This window comes from Fundulus heteroclitus, chromosome 2 (assembly GCF_011125445.2).
Source record: "Fundulus heteroclitus isolate FHET01 chromosome 2, MU-UCD_Fhet_4.1, whole genome shotgun sequence".
NCBI classification, from domain to species: domain Eukaryota; kingdom Metazoa; phylum Chordata; class Actinopteri; order Cyprinodontiformes; family Fundulidae; genus Fundulus; species Fundulus heteroclitus.
This window is the reverse complement of record NC_046362.1, coordinates 31,730,349-31,743,677: the sequence shown is the minus strand read 5'-3', so window position 1 is coordinate 31,743,677 and position 13,329 is coordinate 31,730,349. Positions and strand designations below refer to the sequence as shown.

At 40.6% G+C, this 13,329-nt stretch overlaps 1 protein-coding gene across 6 annotated transcripts in view; it reads right to left on the bottom strand.

Annotated features, from left to right (window-relative positions):
- The window catches only part of wwp2 (WW domain containing E3 ubiquitin protein ligase 2), a 99,502-nt gene that overhangs the window by 19,821 nt on the left and 66,352 nt on the right, over nucleotides 1-13,329 (bottom strand). For 3 of the 6 annotated variants that reach the window (XM_036125165.1, XM_036125174.1, XM_036125169.1), the window contains 3 exons: nucleotides 6,432-6,486; nucleotides 3,689-3,770; nucleotides 800-928 (listed from right to left, as the gene is read on the bottom strand). In XM_036125165.1, the coding sequence (XP_035981058.1) occupies nucleotides 800-928; nucleotides 3,689-3,770; nucleotides 6,432-6,486 (266 nt within the window). Of the gene's footprint in view, nucleotides 1-799; nucleotides 929-3,688; nucleotides 3,771-6,431; nucleotides 6,487-6,728; nucleotides 6,949-13,329 lie in introns of those variants that run through there. The other 3 variants (XM_036125179.1, XM_036125183.1, XM_036125171.1) reach the window with 3 other exon arrangements.

Genomic DNA, 13,329 nt, shown 5'->3' with positions numbered 1-13,329 from the left:
GACCTGCCGGCGCGCAGCTGCACGGTCTGAGTCTGGCCGTGAGATTTCAAACTGCTGCAGAGGAGACGTTAACTGGCTGAGAAGAAGAGCGGCGTTTCTGTCTGTCTGTCTGTGTGTGTGAATGCACTGCAAAAACGGAAATAAAGATAAGTAAAATGTTCTTAAAATTAGTGTATTTGTCCTGGATTTGAGCAGGTAAATAAGATGATTTGCCAATGGAATAAGATTTTTGCCCTTCAAATAGGAACAACTCAACTCCATCATCTCATTTCAAGTGCAGGATGTCTAATTATCTTATTTTAGGGGTTGAAATACTCATTCCATTGGCAGATAATCTTATTTACCTGCTCAAATCAAGGACAAATACACTAACTTTAAGAATATTTTACTTACTTTTAGATACATTTTTGCAGTGTGAGCATGTTGCTGCGACTGAATGTCATCTTTTAATTAAACAGCTACGCCAAAAAAAAAAAAAAAAAAAAAAAAAAAAAAGGAGGAAACAGACACAGAAATGAAAAGGCATGGAGTTAAGAAAACAAGCTGATAGAAACCAAAAACAAAGAACAAGATGTAGTTTAGATCCAGAGACGTTTTGACCCCCCCGTTATGCAGGTTGAGATTTTTTTTCAGCTGGCATTTGTGTCGTGTAAATTAGCAAATATGCCAGACCAAGGCAAAAATTACTGTGCAGAAACACAAACAGCAACTTAATCCGCGGTTTTAAAAGACTGCTTGGTTTTTAGAGACTCCCTGCCTTCGGCTTGTGGCAGGTTTGAGGGGGAGAGACAATAGTTACCCTGACTCAAACCCGGGTCTCGGGTCTTTAAAGGTGGTGGTGCGAGAGTTGTGGTCCACAAAATATCGCACTCCCTCTGCGGTGTACTTCATCTCCCAGCCAGGGGGCAGGGGGTGCTCCTTGATCATCCTGCAACAGGGAGAGGGCAGTGAGCACGATCCCGAGCAGAGGGGCCCCATCTGGGGGCTGAAGCTAGCTAACCCTCCCCTGCAAACCTGTGGTGATTAAAAAGCCAGGGTGCTAAAACAATGAGATGAGCCACCATTGGGCGAAGGTTATATTTCTAAGTATTGGAGATCGTTTTTTAGAAGAAAAACGTCTTCACTGAAAGGCACGAAGAACATTTAATGCTAAGCAGTGAGTGCCTTTTGTTTGGGGTGAACTGAATAAATACATCACCTTCCACATAAAGATGAGTAAAATGTCAAGAAATACCGTAAATACATATTTTTATTGCAAGAGCAAAATCTCACGGAAAGATTAAGGAAATCAAATCTTTATTTTTCAGCAGATTTATTCAGTAGGAATAAAATATTTTGTTCGAGGGCCACACTTATTGACTCACCCCCAACAGGTCCTATAAAATCAATGTACCTGAAGCAATTTTGTAATTTATGTTAAGTTGTGAATAACTTAGATGTAAGAAAAGATGGTTTTCCACTGAAGAAACTTTTTTTTTTTTTTAAACAAGAACCAGGTAGTTGCCTGGTTCCGTTTCTTTCTTTTTTTTTTTAAGTTTTCATCTACATCACGTCCCCCTGGGGAAGCGAAATATTGGTTGTTTTAGTTATCGCTCAGTTTAAACTCCTCTACGGTTAATCATTTCTGACAGCTTTAAATTATAAAACAGGAGTAACAACTGCATTTAAAACCAATACTTGTGTTGAATAGTTTACTGCCACATAACTGTTTATATTATACTACATTAATATACATCAGCTAATCTTAGTGGAAATATGAATTAAACTGCACTGAGCAGACTTTTACTTAGTTTCAGTGGGGGTGGAGGGATTGACTTATTTTTTTTTACAAAGACTCATGAAATTTTAGAAAGGTTTATAGCGCCGTTACAAGATATGAATCCGAAAAAAAAATAAATCACAAATCCTTAGGATTATGCACCATTTAATCAAATTTAGGCTTAAATTAAAAGGTACCTTTTGTAACTTCTGCTGTGTGCATAACTAATGCTACTTTGAGACTTTTCAAACATGCTTTAATTACTAAAGATCTTTGGACTTTACAAACATTTGTCTGAGCTAGAAATTGCTTTAATTCAGTTTCAGAAGGTTACCACCGGAAAATAATCACCGGTTCTGGCTGTAGACGGTCAGTTTGTCGGACATTTCTCAACCAACTTCACTTTTAAAGATGAGCAAACACAACGGTTCGCCAAATTTATTTAAAGTTTGTTCTAATTAGACTTTTCCAAGCTGGTTTAGAGTGAATTTGTTATAAAGTGTAATCACTTTCACAGAAAAATAGCTTAATACTTTTACCTGGCATTTTATTTTTGCAACAACACACAGGCAATTTATATGAAACTTGTTCTAGTTACATTATTTCTACACCGTTTGGACTCTTCGCTGAACTTTAAAAACCATAAATCCAATTAAAAAGAAATGTGATTTTAATGCCGTATTAGACCGATTTCACCATTTTAAATCGCTTTCTGCTCTGTTATGGAGGGCAGAGCTCTGCGTTTCTGGAGCAGCAACACTCCTGCAGGAGGAGGAGGCCTCTCTAAGCCACAGTGGACGTAATTTAGGGCAAACAGCCCAGCTTTGGACCCCACAGTGGAAACACTCACGGCTAAAAAGGTAAAATGAAACGTTTCGGGAAATTAAATTTCGGGCAGATTCTGGCACCTTGGCAAGCCCATTTCTCATAGCAATTTGTCAAAATGGGAAAGACAGGAGAACTTGACGTAAACGTAAGCCAGATGTGTTGATAAAAACTCTCCTAAAGTAGCAACAATTTCAGGGTGAGTAAATATGGAGGATGCTGGATATAATTTAGCTGCTACTTAAAAAACAAAACAAAAAAAACACGTGTATATATAAACTTAAATCTGCAGAAGGTAAACTGACTTGCCGTCGAAGGCACGGAAAAGGCTTTCACTGCTTTTCACTGACATCGTTACACTGCAAAAACGGAAATAAAGATAAGTAAAATGTTCTTAAAATTAGTGTATTTGTCCTGGATTTGAGCAGGTAAATAAGATGATTTGCCAATAGAAATAAGAATTTTGCCCTTCAAATAGGAACAACTCATCTCCATCGTCTTATTTCAAGTGCAGGATGTCTAATTATCTTATTTTAGGGGTTGAAATACTCATTCCATTGGCAGATAATCTTATTTACCTGCTCAAATCAAGGACAAATACACTAACTTTAAGAATATTTTACTTATTTTTAGATACATTTTTGCAGTGTACAAGCATCTTTTGATACAAATAGGCAAACTGTCTGATGTTTTTAAAAGAAAAAGTCTTAAATGAGTGAGACGGTTTAATTACGAGTGACATGAAGAAAAACAAACGATTTAAAAACTCTGGGCAGCGTAAGATAAAATGACATCAGCAACATGATCAAAATGAAGGCCTGCTCGTGTCAGATTAGAGCCTGAAAACGGCGCCCGCCACAGACATTTTCGGCTGTTCGCGGTTTTAAATAAAAACTTTAATAAAGGATTTGAAGCGTTTCAGATGCGTGAAACGCCTATGGATATCATTCTAATCCTAGGAAACACTTTTATGTCTGATTGTGTGCCGAAACACAGCGTTACCACGTTCACATCTTCTTCTGCACGAGCAAACACTCAAAGCAAGCAGGCAGACACATGCTCCGACACACTCAGGTTAAACTCCCGCGCGGTTCGTGGTCTCACCCTTGGGTCCGAGGATCGTCCCACTGAGTCGTCCTCGTATTGTGGTTGACGAAGTACACCCGGCCATTGTCCTGGCGTTTCTCTGCGGACACAGACGGGACAGAAGCGGCACGCTCAGTTGGGAATATCAACAGCCTTCTGGGACGGAGAGGAGAAGGCGATTGTCGCCGCCGTGAGTGAAAACTACCGTCTCTGTGTGGTATTTCACCAGGACTTGATCTGAATACCTCCGCTGGGCAAACGGTCAAGTCCTGGAGCTTCGATACCGGTAGTTAATTGAGTTTTTGTTTTTTTTCCTCGGATGTGGACTCTTCAGAGAGACATTTTTCTTTTGCATGAAAGTGCGTCTGTGCCATGAAAGTGTAGCTGGTGCCCCATCCTCCTCCCTCTGCTGCTCTGACATCTTTTTCTCATTAACGGGAGTAAGTGGAGGGCCCAGAAACAGTAGTGCTCACATTGCGGCTCGAACAAGCTTTCTCTCTCCACCCCCCTTTACTATCCAGTCAGAGCTCCCTTCACTTCTTCTTCTTCTTCTTCTTCATCTTTTATCCCATCTTTCTTTCTCCGAATCTGAGCTTCAAACAAAAGGAGAACAGAAACTGGAGGGAAGAGACCGCAGCAGCCAAGAGAAAAAAAAAAGAGACGCGCCACAGAGGCGAAGCTGCGCCAATGATATAATTGAGGTTTTGGTCTTGAGGTACCGCAACATGTTGAAAAGGCATCATTGGCAGAGAGGGAGCGTTTCTGGAGGGGACGCGGCTGTGAAAACGTTGGCGGAACGGGAGCTGCCAGAGGCGCTCGCTTATGAATGAATGTGTGCGACGGGATTTTGCGTGGATCCCATTACATTGCCCTGTTGGGAAAATGCTGGGATGATGAAGGGTCCCCCATCAATAACGCAGCCCCCTGTAATTTGTGGACTTTAGAGTAAAGGGAGTCCTTACAGTGATAAACGAGCGGAGCGACAAACAGAAACCAGGGGAGATTTTATCCAGATATTCTTCAACGGAGCAGAAATCAGAATCGCTCGAGTGGAGACATAAATCCGGCAATTAAACGACAGATCCGCAGGGAGCGAGGCCGTTCCTGCTGGACAATGAGGGGAAATCTCATAAAGGCCTAATACCACTAAAACCTGCAGAGCAGAAGACCATTAAATGCTCCGCGGAGCTGCACAACACTTCAAATCACCATCGCATAAGGCTGCTGGGATGCAACATCTATGCCGAGCATTAAAACTCCGCCTGCCAAAGATAAACACGGACTTTCACTGCCATCGATGCCCAAAGTCGCTACAGATCAAAGTGACAAGATCCTAAAGCTCAAGGAAGCTCAAGGAAAAATTGTTTGTTTAAGTACTATAAAGTACTTTAACAAACAAAAAAAACCAAAATGATCTGTGGTGCTCCAAATCATCATTGGCAACATCGAGTTTGTGCAATACTGCATCTGGAAGGACTGCTTAGATGGATTATTTGGTTGTAGACTATATTTAATGTGCCAAGAATTAAAACTCTGCTTACTAATAATGAGTTTATGATTTCCTTTTTGTCCCTACCTGGTGTGGATCTAAGTGACCGACATCCTAAAGATCAGGAATAGCGTTGGGGACATTGCAAGGATGAAAAAAAACAGGGGTGAGGAAAATGTTGGTCAGTCACAATGGGCACGGCCATTCCAGTGTTCACCTATAATGTCCTTCAGGTTTTTCTAAATGTTGTTCTCTGAATCACATTTTTAAACAATCATTAATTGGTGTAACAGTAAATTTGACACAAGGTGCCGCTTTACTGTTGCCTCCTGAAGACGCCAGGTGCTGATCCTGAATTTAAATAAGTGGCTTCTGAGGAAAGGAGATCTGGTTGCATGAAGTTAGACATGGCAGTGCAGTACTGTTGTTACGTTTAGGTTCATCAAAGTTTATAAAGCCAAGTTTCTTCTTTTCCATCACCTTGATGTTGCCACCGCTTTCTCTGAGCTCGATAGAGATCTAGAGCAGATGAGAGCATTAAAGGCGGCTAAAGTCCATCCAGCTGGTTGAAATATGATGTTGGGAAGCAGACTTTTAATGCAGAATATAAAATATAACCAAATTTTACGTTAAGTTAACCCTTTGTGTTTGCAGAATCGAAGGGTCCCAGTTAAAGAAAAAAAAAAAAATCCACACCTTTTCCAGATTTTTTTTTTTTTTTACATTTTTTGACACTGGATGACAAATTGTTTCCCTAAACGACAGCTTTTCTTGCATATGGACAGACGCAGATTGCAAAATCTATAATGCGTAGATGAATGAAATGTGAACTGGGTTATACAACTTAAAATTTCATCTAAATCAAGTTAAAGAACCAGAGGTTCTAGGAGGGTCCAGAGGCCAAAACAGGAGTGAAATGGACCCTTTTTTTTATTTTCAAATGACTTTGCGTCGTCTTCTAGTAAGTTAGTTGAACAAAAAAAAAAATGTTTTTATTTGTTAAATCAAAGGAATCTGAATATGAATCAGTAAGAAATAAACATTTATATCAAACATATGGTAGAAAAAGGACTAAATTCTGGAAAATCAAACTTTTTCTTCTTCATTCTTTAAAAAAAAACAAAAAAACAACATCAAAACATGTCCAGAAATGGAAAAAGGTTGTCTGGGGGAAAACTCCAGGTTTTTCCCCAGACTGCACAGGAAGCCTGGATGTACGGTGCAGCTCTACGCGGACGGTGGTGCGTACACGACGGGGTCAGGCAGACTTACCCCATCCAGCAGGCAGCGGGCCCAGGGGGTCATTTTCCACCGGAGCGCCGGACGGCTGAGGAGAGACAAAACAAAAATCCCGTTAGGACAACTTTCTGTCTCTCTTCCTCCCCATGCTTCATGTCTCTTCTCAGTTTTTCTGGTTTCCTAATGCGTTTTGTGTCAAATATATATATATATACATATATATAAAAAAAAGATTATGTCAGATAAGAGGGGAATGGAGGTGGGTGGGGGAAAAAATAAATAAAAAAATCGTCTACGCTCTCCCAAAGGCAGAGGATGGCATGTTTTCACCTTGTTACCTCCTGAAATCCAGCGGTTGGAGCTTATAAGTATTTAAGGTGGAAAGAGGCGGGCGGCTCCTCTCTGCAGCAGCGGCGAGGGGCGACTGAGGGAGCTGGCCGGCCGGCGGCTCCACTGCTTTCCAAAAGCGACGCGCTCGGTAGGAGGATAAAACAACAACGCTGTTCCAATGAGCTCACTGGCTGGATGCAAGCCCCACCTCCGCCTCAGCTTCCCGCTCACCTCCTCCGATACACCCCTCCTCCTCCTCCACCACCGAGGCACCCCTCCCAACCCCACCCTCAGGTCCTCCTCCTTTCTCCCGCTCTCTTCTAGCGCTGCTGTGAAACTAGGCAGGGAAGTGTGATGTCTGCGCGAACTGAGGGAACATTCATGCTTGTTCCAGACTGGACACCCCACCTCCTCTCCAGCCCCACCCACCCAAAGCCTCACAAAAGGCACCTTTATTCACCGTGGGCTTGGAAACCACTGTGGGGTTTACTCAGCCTCCACACACACACACACACACCGTTAAAAGAAAGGTGTGCACGCAGCACAGTGTGGAAAACGTGTCCGTGGTAAAACAGTCCGTCAGTGTGGACGCTTTCATACGAGGATGGACGCGCACGCCAAACACGCAAGCATACATTAATTCAACTGGGAAACTAACTCAAACGCTTGCTTGTTGGTCATTTCTACAAGAAACTCAGGCGTCACGGACTTTACCGGCATTCAGAAAGCATGCAATTACAGGTTAATTCATTATTTATGCAGAAATATGTCAAAACAATACATAAGAAATCATCGTTTTTTTTTTGGCAGCTTTAGATGCATCTTTGGAGACTGCGAATGCAAGCTGACAAATACCCCAACCCAGAGTTTGTCCAAATTAATTCTGATGCTTCTTCAAAAGGTCTCTCAGGCATGCTGGCCTTAAAACTGCTGATGCTTTCTTCGAGAGGGTATAAAGCGGAGTATTATCCACCTAATGCCAACGTCACTTTGAGCGGCACTTCTTTTAAAAAGGAGCTCTGTCATGGAAACTCTGAGGGAGTTGGGACGGAAAGGACCGGGCCTGCGTAAGGAGCGAGACTGGGCACAGAACGGGGTTAAAGGGTGTGTGCGATTGTGTGTGTCACTCCCATCGACAGCCAATCTTATGCCCCCGGAGCCCCACCCGTTTGGGTTTTCTGTGACTAAAAAAGGTAAAAGGAGAATATAATGATATAAAGACATGATGACTTCATCCTGGCTCTGACCATTCAGCTCCACCGTGGCTTCCAGACAGAGCAAAGCTGGAGGGAGGAAAAGAAAAGGACGCTGGGAAAACAGGGGAGGGAGAGGAAGTGAGGGGGGGAGAGAGTGGCTTTTTTGGCACAAAAGGGTGAAAATAGGGATTGGGTGTTATAGGCTGTCGAAGAAATGCGGCATTATGCAAACAAGAGGTGAAAATGTAGTTATGACGCTTTGAACTTGTGAGAAAAATATACAAAAATGAAAAAGTAAATGAGCACACACAGCAGGGGGTGAAATCTGTGTACTTTGGGACATTGGAAGTGTCTAAAACACAGGTGTCAAACTCAAGGCCCGCGGGCCAAATCTGGCCCGTTGAGGTGAATTATCCGGCCCTTAAGAGCCAAAAAAATGCATATCATGTCATAAAGTAGAGGCTTATATCCTTTTAAAATGTATAAAGTGGCTAAAACTGAGCCTCCTGTACCGAATGTTGATTTCTTTACTGTGTAGTAACAGCATCCAGCCACAAAATGTCAGTTTCCCTGCAACACATTAAAACAACCCAGAAATATCCAAAGGGAGAAAAAGTGATGCAGAATGATGAATTTAAAGTGTAACTCACCCTAATGTAAAACAATTTTTGCAGATAAACTGTATAAACTGGGCCTCAGGGTGCTACTTTTATGTTAGTGTGCATTTGTTATACTTCTATGTGAACAGGAATGAAATTATGAAATGAAAAGTATCGTCTATGCACGTGCAACCGGCCCTTTTAATGACTTCATGATGCCAAAGTGGCCCCATATAGAAATTAGTTTGACACCCCTGGTCTAAAAGATAAGGTCAAGGAGTTCGCCTGAGAAAACACCAAGTCATCTCGGTGTTTCACACTAATGTAGCAAAAAAAACACGGGTTCCTACACATTTTCAGATTGAAAATTAAATACTTTTCCACACTCCTGATTCAACAGGATGCCCGTTTAAGGCCTGTTTCTAAAATGCAATTAAGGTTCATAGTAAAAAATGTCTACTGTGGTGGAAATGAAGAACGGAACATGCTCAAACCACAGAATGTAAGGATGGATTGATCCATAGATGCATAGACTGACTGTCAATGGATCAATAGAAAGACAGACAGACGGACGGACTGATGATCAACTGATGGACGGATTCAAGGACAGTTGGCTGGACTGATCCAGTGTTTTAACATAGGACATAGCAAATAAGAATTAAGGAAGAAATAGCTTTATCCTAGAGATTTTACCTTTCAATCGCCATCAAGATGGACAAACATTGTTCTATATCTCAATTAAATGGTAAATGGACTGAATTTATTTACTGCTTTTCTATTCACGCTGACACTATGGCCACATTCACTCAATCGCCACCACTAATGCGCACAACGGTAGGCAACTTGGGGTTAAGTGCCTTGCTCAGGGACACATCAACATGCGACAGGGGGAACCGGGAATCGAATCTAAAACCCTCCGATTGCAAGTCAACCCTTAATTTAATTTAACCCTAAATTAAATCACCAAATTAAATTAACATCAAAAACAAAAAAGGGCCAAAGTGAAAAGCAGTAAACTAACAACAAACTGCATTAGCAGGTTTTTATTTCATGTGAAGGTGAATATATTAGTAAATAGAAATTACATTTTGTCGTTTTTTTTTTAATGTAAAACTGTAGGAAAGATAGAATGAAGTCTCGGAAACTTCTTTTTGTCCAACATTGAGACAAATAAAAGAAAGAGCTTTTCTTTCTCATCTTCAGAAAAGCAGTATGTTAACAATATTCTGACCCGAGAAAGCTTCAGGCAAAAAAAAAGAAAAAAAAAGAAAAAAAGAACGAGATGAGATGACAAAACTTTAACAACTATTTATTTTAAAAATCAATTTAGGCCAAAAAACGTTTAATAAATAAAGCAGGAGTCCACCCCCAGTCTGATGAACGCGCTTTTTTTTTTAAAGAGAGCAGGATCGGTGCGGCTCAAACATGTTCTGTTCATTGTCCTTTCATGGTAAAAATGTCCTCTATGGAAATACGAGTGCTGACGGGTTGTGTGTAAACATAAGTTAAGGTGTTAGCCGGAGCAGGGCGAACGCGTGCGAGTGATAAAACACAGGGTTGATTCAGGTGCCGCTGTTAAGGAGCCCTTGTTCTAGCAAAAAATGGACAGAGGGTTGTAACAGGAGCAGGGGAGGAAGAGGAGGAAGAGGAGGAGGAGGAGGGGAAGGCTACTTGCGGGAAGGTGACTGATCCGACAGCAGCAAATCAAGAGTAGAAGAAATATGTTAAGGGACGACCGGCAGAGGGGGAGGAAAGCTGGAAACGGCAGCTAATGACCACGAGGCCGCCCTTCTAACGAGCTGCAATTACTCTGCAAAACGCACACATTTGTACTGCTGTCTTTAGCGGGGACTCAGGCAGCAGCGGTCAATGTTTTCACTGCTGATTCAGGTCACGATTACCTTCTCAGCTAGGTCTTTAGCCACTCCGGAAAAAAAAAACAGCGAAAACAATCAAGGGAAAGTCTCAAGTTTTACCCAATCAACAACCAACAGCCCAAATATTTACTTAATGCGTCAGTCAAAGAAATGCAACAGCATCTCGACCTTTCTATATGCTTTGTGATTAATTTGATTATATTGAGGCTTGAAAAGCCTGGAAGTCAAATCAGAAATCAAACTTATATGTTGGCTTTACCGCCACCTTCTTTTTCTGTGATAGAGAATATGAAAGGAACAACTCATCTACTGCCTACCATGTTTTAATTTAAAAAAAAAGCTTTTTGGAAATGACTTTGCTTAAGCTAAAATTCTATTTTTTTGTGTAAAACTGTTTTAATATTTTCATAGAATCACAGAAAATAGGAGTAAATAGTGTTTTTTGCATGCATTTAGGAATATTTTTCTAACATTCAAGGCACATAAGAAACTGTAAAGACGCCTAGTAAAAACCTCTAAAAACACTAGGCTGAAAAGTCCAATAGAAATTTACGACACACCTTCAAAAAGCATGGTGAATTATTGATTTGGACCACTTTCACTGCAAAAACAGACCTTAAAATAAATAAAATGTTCTTAAAATTTGGGTTTTTATCCTTGATTTGAGCAGGTAAATGATATTATTTGCCAATGGAATGAGTATTTTTACCCCTAAAATAAGATAATTAGACATCCTGCACTTGAAATAAGACGATGGAGATAAGCTGTTCCTATTTTAAGTGCAAAAATCTTATTCCATTGGCAGATCATCTTATTTACCTGCTCAAATCAAGGACAGATACACTAATTTTAAGAAAATTGTACTTATTTTTAGTTCAGTATTGCAGTGTTGAAAGCTTTTTGACAAAGTCTGACAGCTAGGAAGCAAAAATAAGACAGAAGACGACACTTTGGCACAGTAGTGTAAATGAACAGCTGCTTTGGTGCGTGTGTGTGTGTGTGTGCATTGGTTTGTGCAGACAAACCTTTGCACAATGTGTCCATTTAGCTGTGTGAAGAAGTGCACGCCCCTTAGAGCACCACCGCCGATTTAAGAAGAAAGGCCACTTGACCCTCTTTAACTTGTCATGTGCAGCACAGAAAAATGTTGCACCTGAGCTCAACATTGCAACCCTGTGAGGACATGAACTCCAACTCACACAGAGACAGAAGGAGCACACGATCCTGGACTGAAGATGCACAAAAGACTTGCCGAAAGTTGATTTTTGTTGTGCATCATGTTAATTATCCAGTTTATTTTTATACGACCAAAAATGATCAACTTTACGTCGTTTTCAGTGCGTCACGCTGCTTGTTCCTGTGAACACTGCAGACAGGCCCGGGGAGCCTTTAGCTGGTAGAAAAAGCAGTGAAGTCGAGTTTTGGGGAGAATCTGAGAGCGCCAGGCTGGCAGCAGATCGTGTGGCTGTGTTCACACTAAAGCTATGAGCCCTTTTGTGAGCCGTTTCCTTGTTCACACACACTGGGGCCATAAATAGTCGGCCCTATCAGCAGTTTGGGCATTCCAAGACGCAGCAGTGTACTATCAACAGGACCTGCCTCTTGGCTTTTCTCACACACACACTGGGCGAAGGAGGGAGGGGACGAGGGAAGGGAAGGACACTGCAAAAACGGATCTAAAAATAAGTAAAATGTTCTTAAAGTTAGTGTTTTTGTCCTTGATTTGAGCAGGTAAATAAGATTATCTGCCAATGGAAGGAGTATTTTGACCCCTAAAATAAGATAATTAGATATATTGCACTTGAAATAAGATGGAGATGAATTGTTCCTATTTTAAGTGCAAAAATCTTATTCTATTGGCAGATCATCTTATTTACCTGCTCAAATCAAGGAAAAATACACTAATTTTAAGAACACTTTACTTATTTTTGGTTTCGTTTTTGCAGTGGACAATGGCGGAGATGTTGATTTCATCCAGAAGAAAATATAAACGCACTAAATGGTTGTATCTGATTTGGTTTGCTCCTTTATCTGACCATTTACACTGCAAAAACTGATCTAAAAATAAGTAAAAAAGTTCTTAAAATTTGTGCATTTGTCCTTGATTTGAGCAGGTAAATAAGATTATCTGCCAATGGAATGAGTATTTTGACCCCTTAAAATAAGATAATTAGACATCCTGCACTTGAAATAAGATGATTGAGATGAATTGTTCCTATTTTAAGTGCAAAATTCTTATTCCATTGGCAAATCATCTTATTTACCTGCTCAAATCAAGGACAAATGCACAAATTTCAAGAACATTTTACTTATTTCTAGTTCGGTTTTTGCAGTGTAGATTTTTATCTGCAGAACAAGCTGAAGTTTAGTCAGCTACTCTTTCGGCTAAAGATATATATATATTAAAAAAAACGTTATTCAGATTATATAAAGTTGGGTGCATGCAGGGGAAGATCGTACACAGTTTCAATCTATCAACAAGCACAGATAATGTAGCAGGAGGTCGCTCACGCACTGCAAAAACTGATCTAAAAATAAGTAAAATATTCTTAAAGTTAGTGTATTTGTCCTAGATTTGAGCAGGTAAATAAGCTTATCTGCCAATGGAATGAGCATTTGTACCCCTAAAATAAGATAATTAGACATCCTGCACTTGAAATAATATGATTGAGATGAATTGTTCTATTGGCAAATCATCTTATTTACCTGCTCAAATCAAGGACAAACACACAAATTTTAAGAACATTTTACTTCTAGTTCCGTTTTTGCATTGCGTGAAAAAGCAGCAGAATGAGGCACAATTGACAAAAGGTAAGAAGAAAGTCCAGATGCTTCATACCAGTCATCACACCACACTGCAAACAGGGAACCAAAACTAAGTCTAATTTTCTTCAAATTGGTGTATTTGTCCTTTATGTGAGCAGGCACG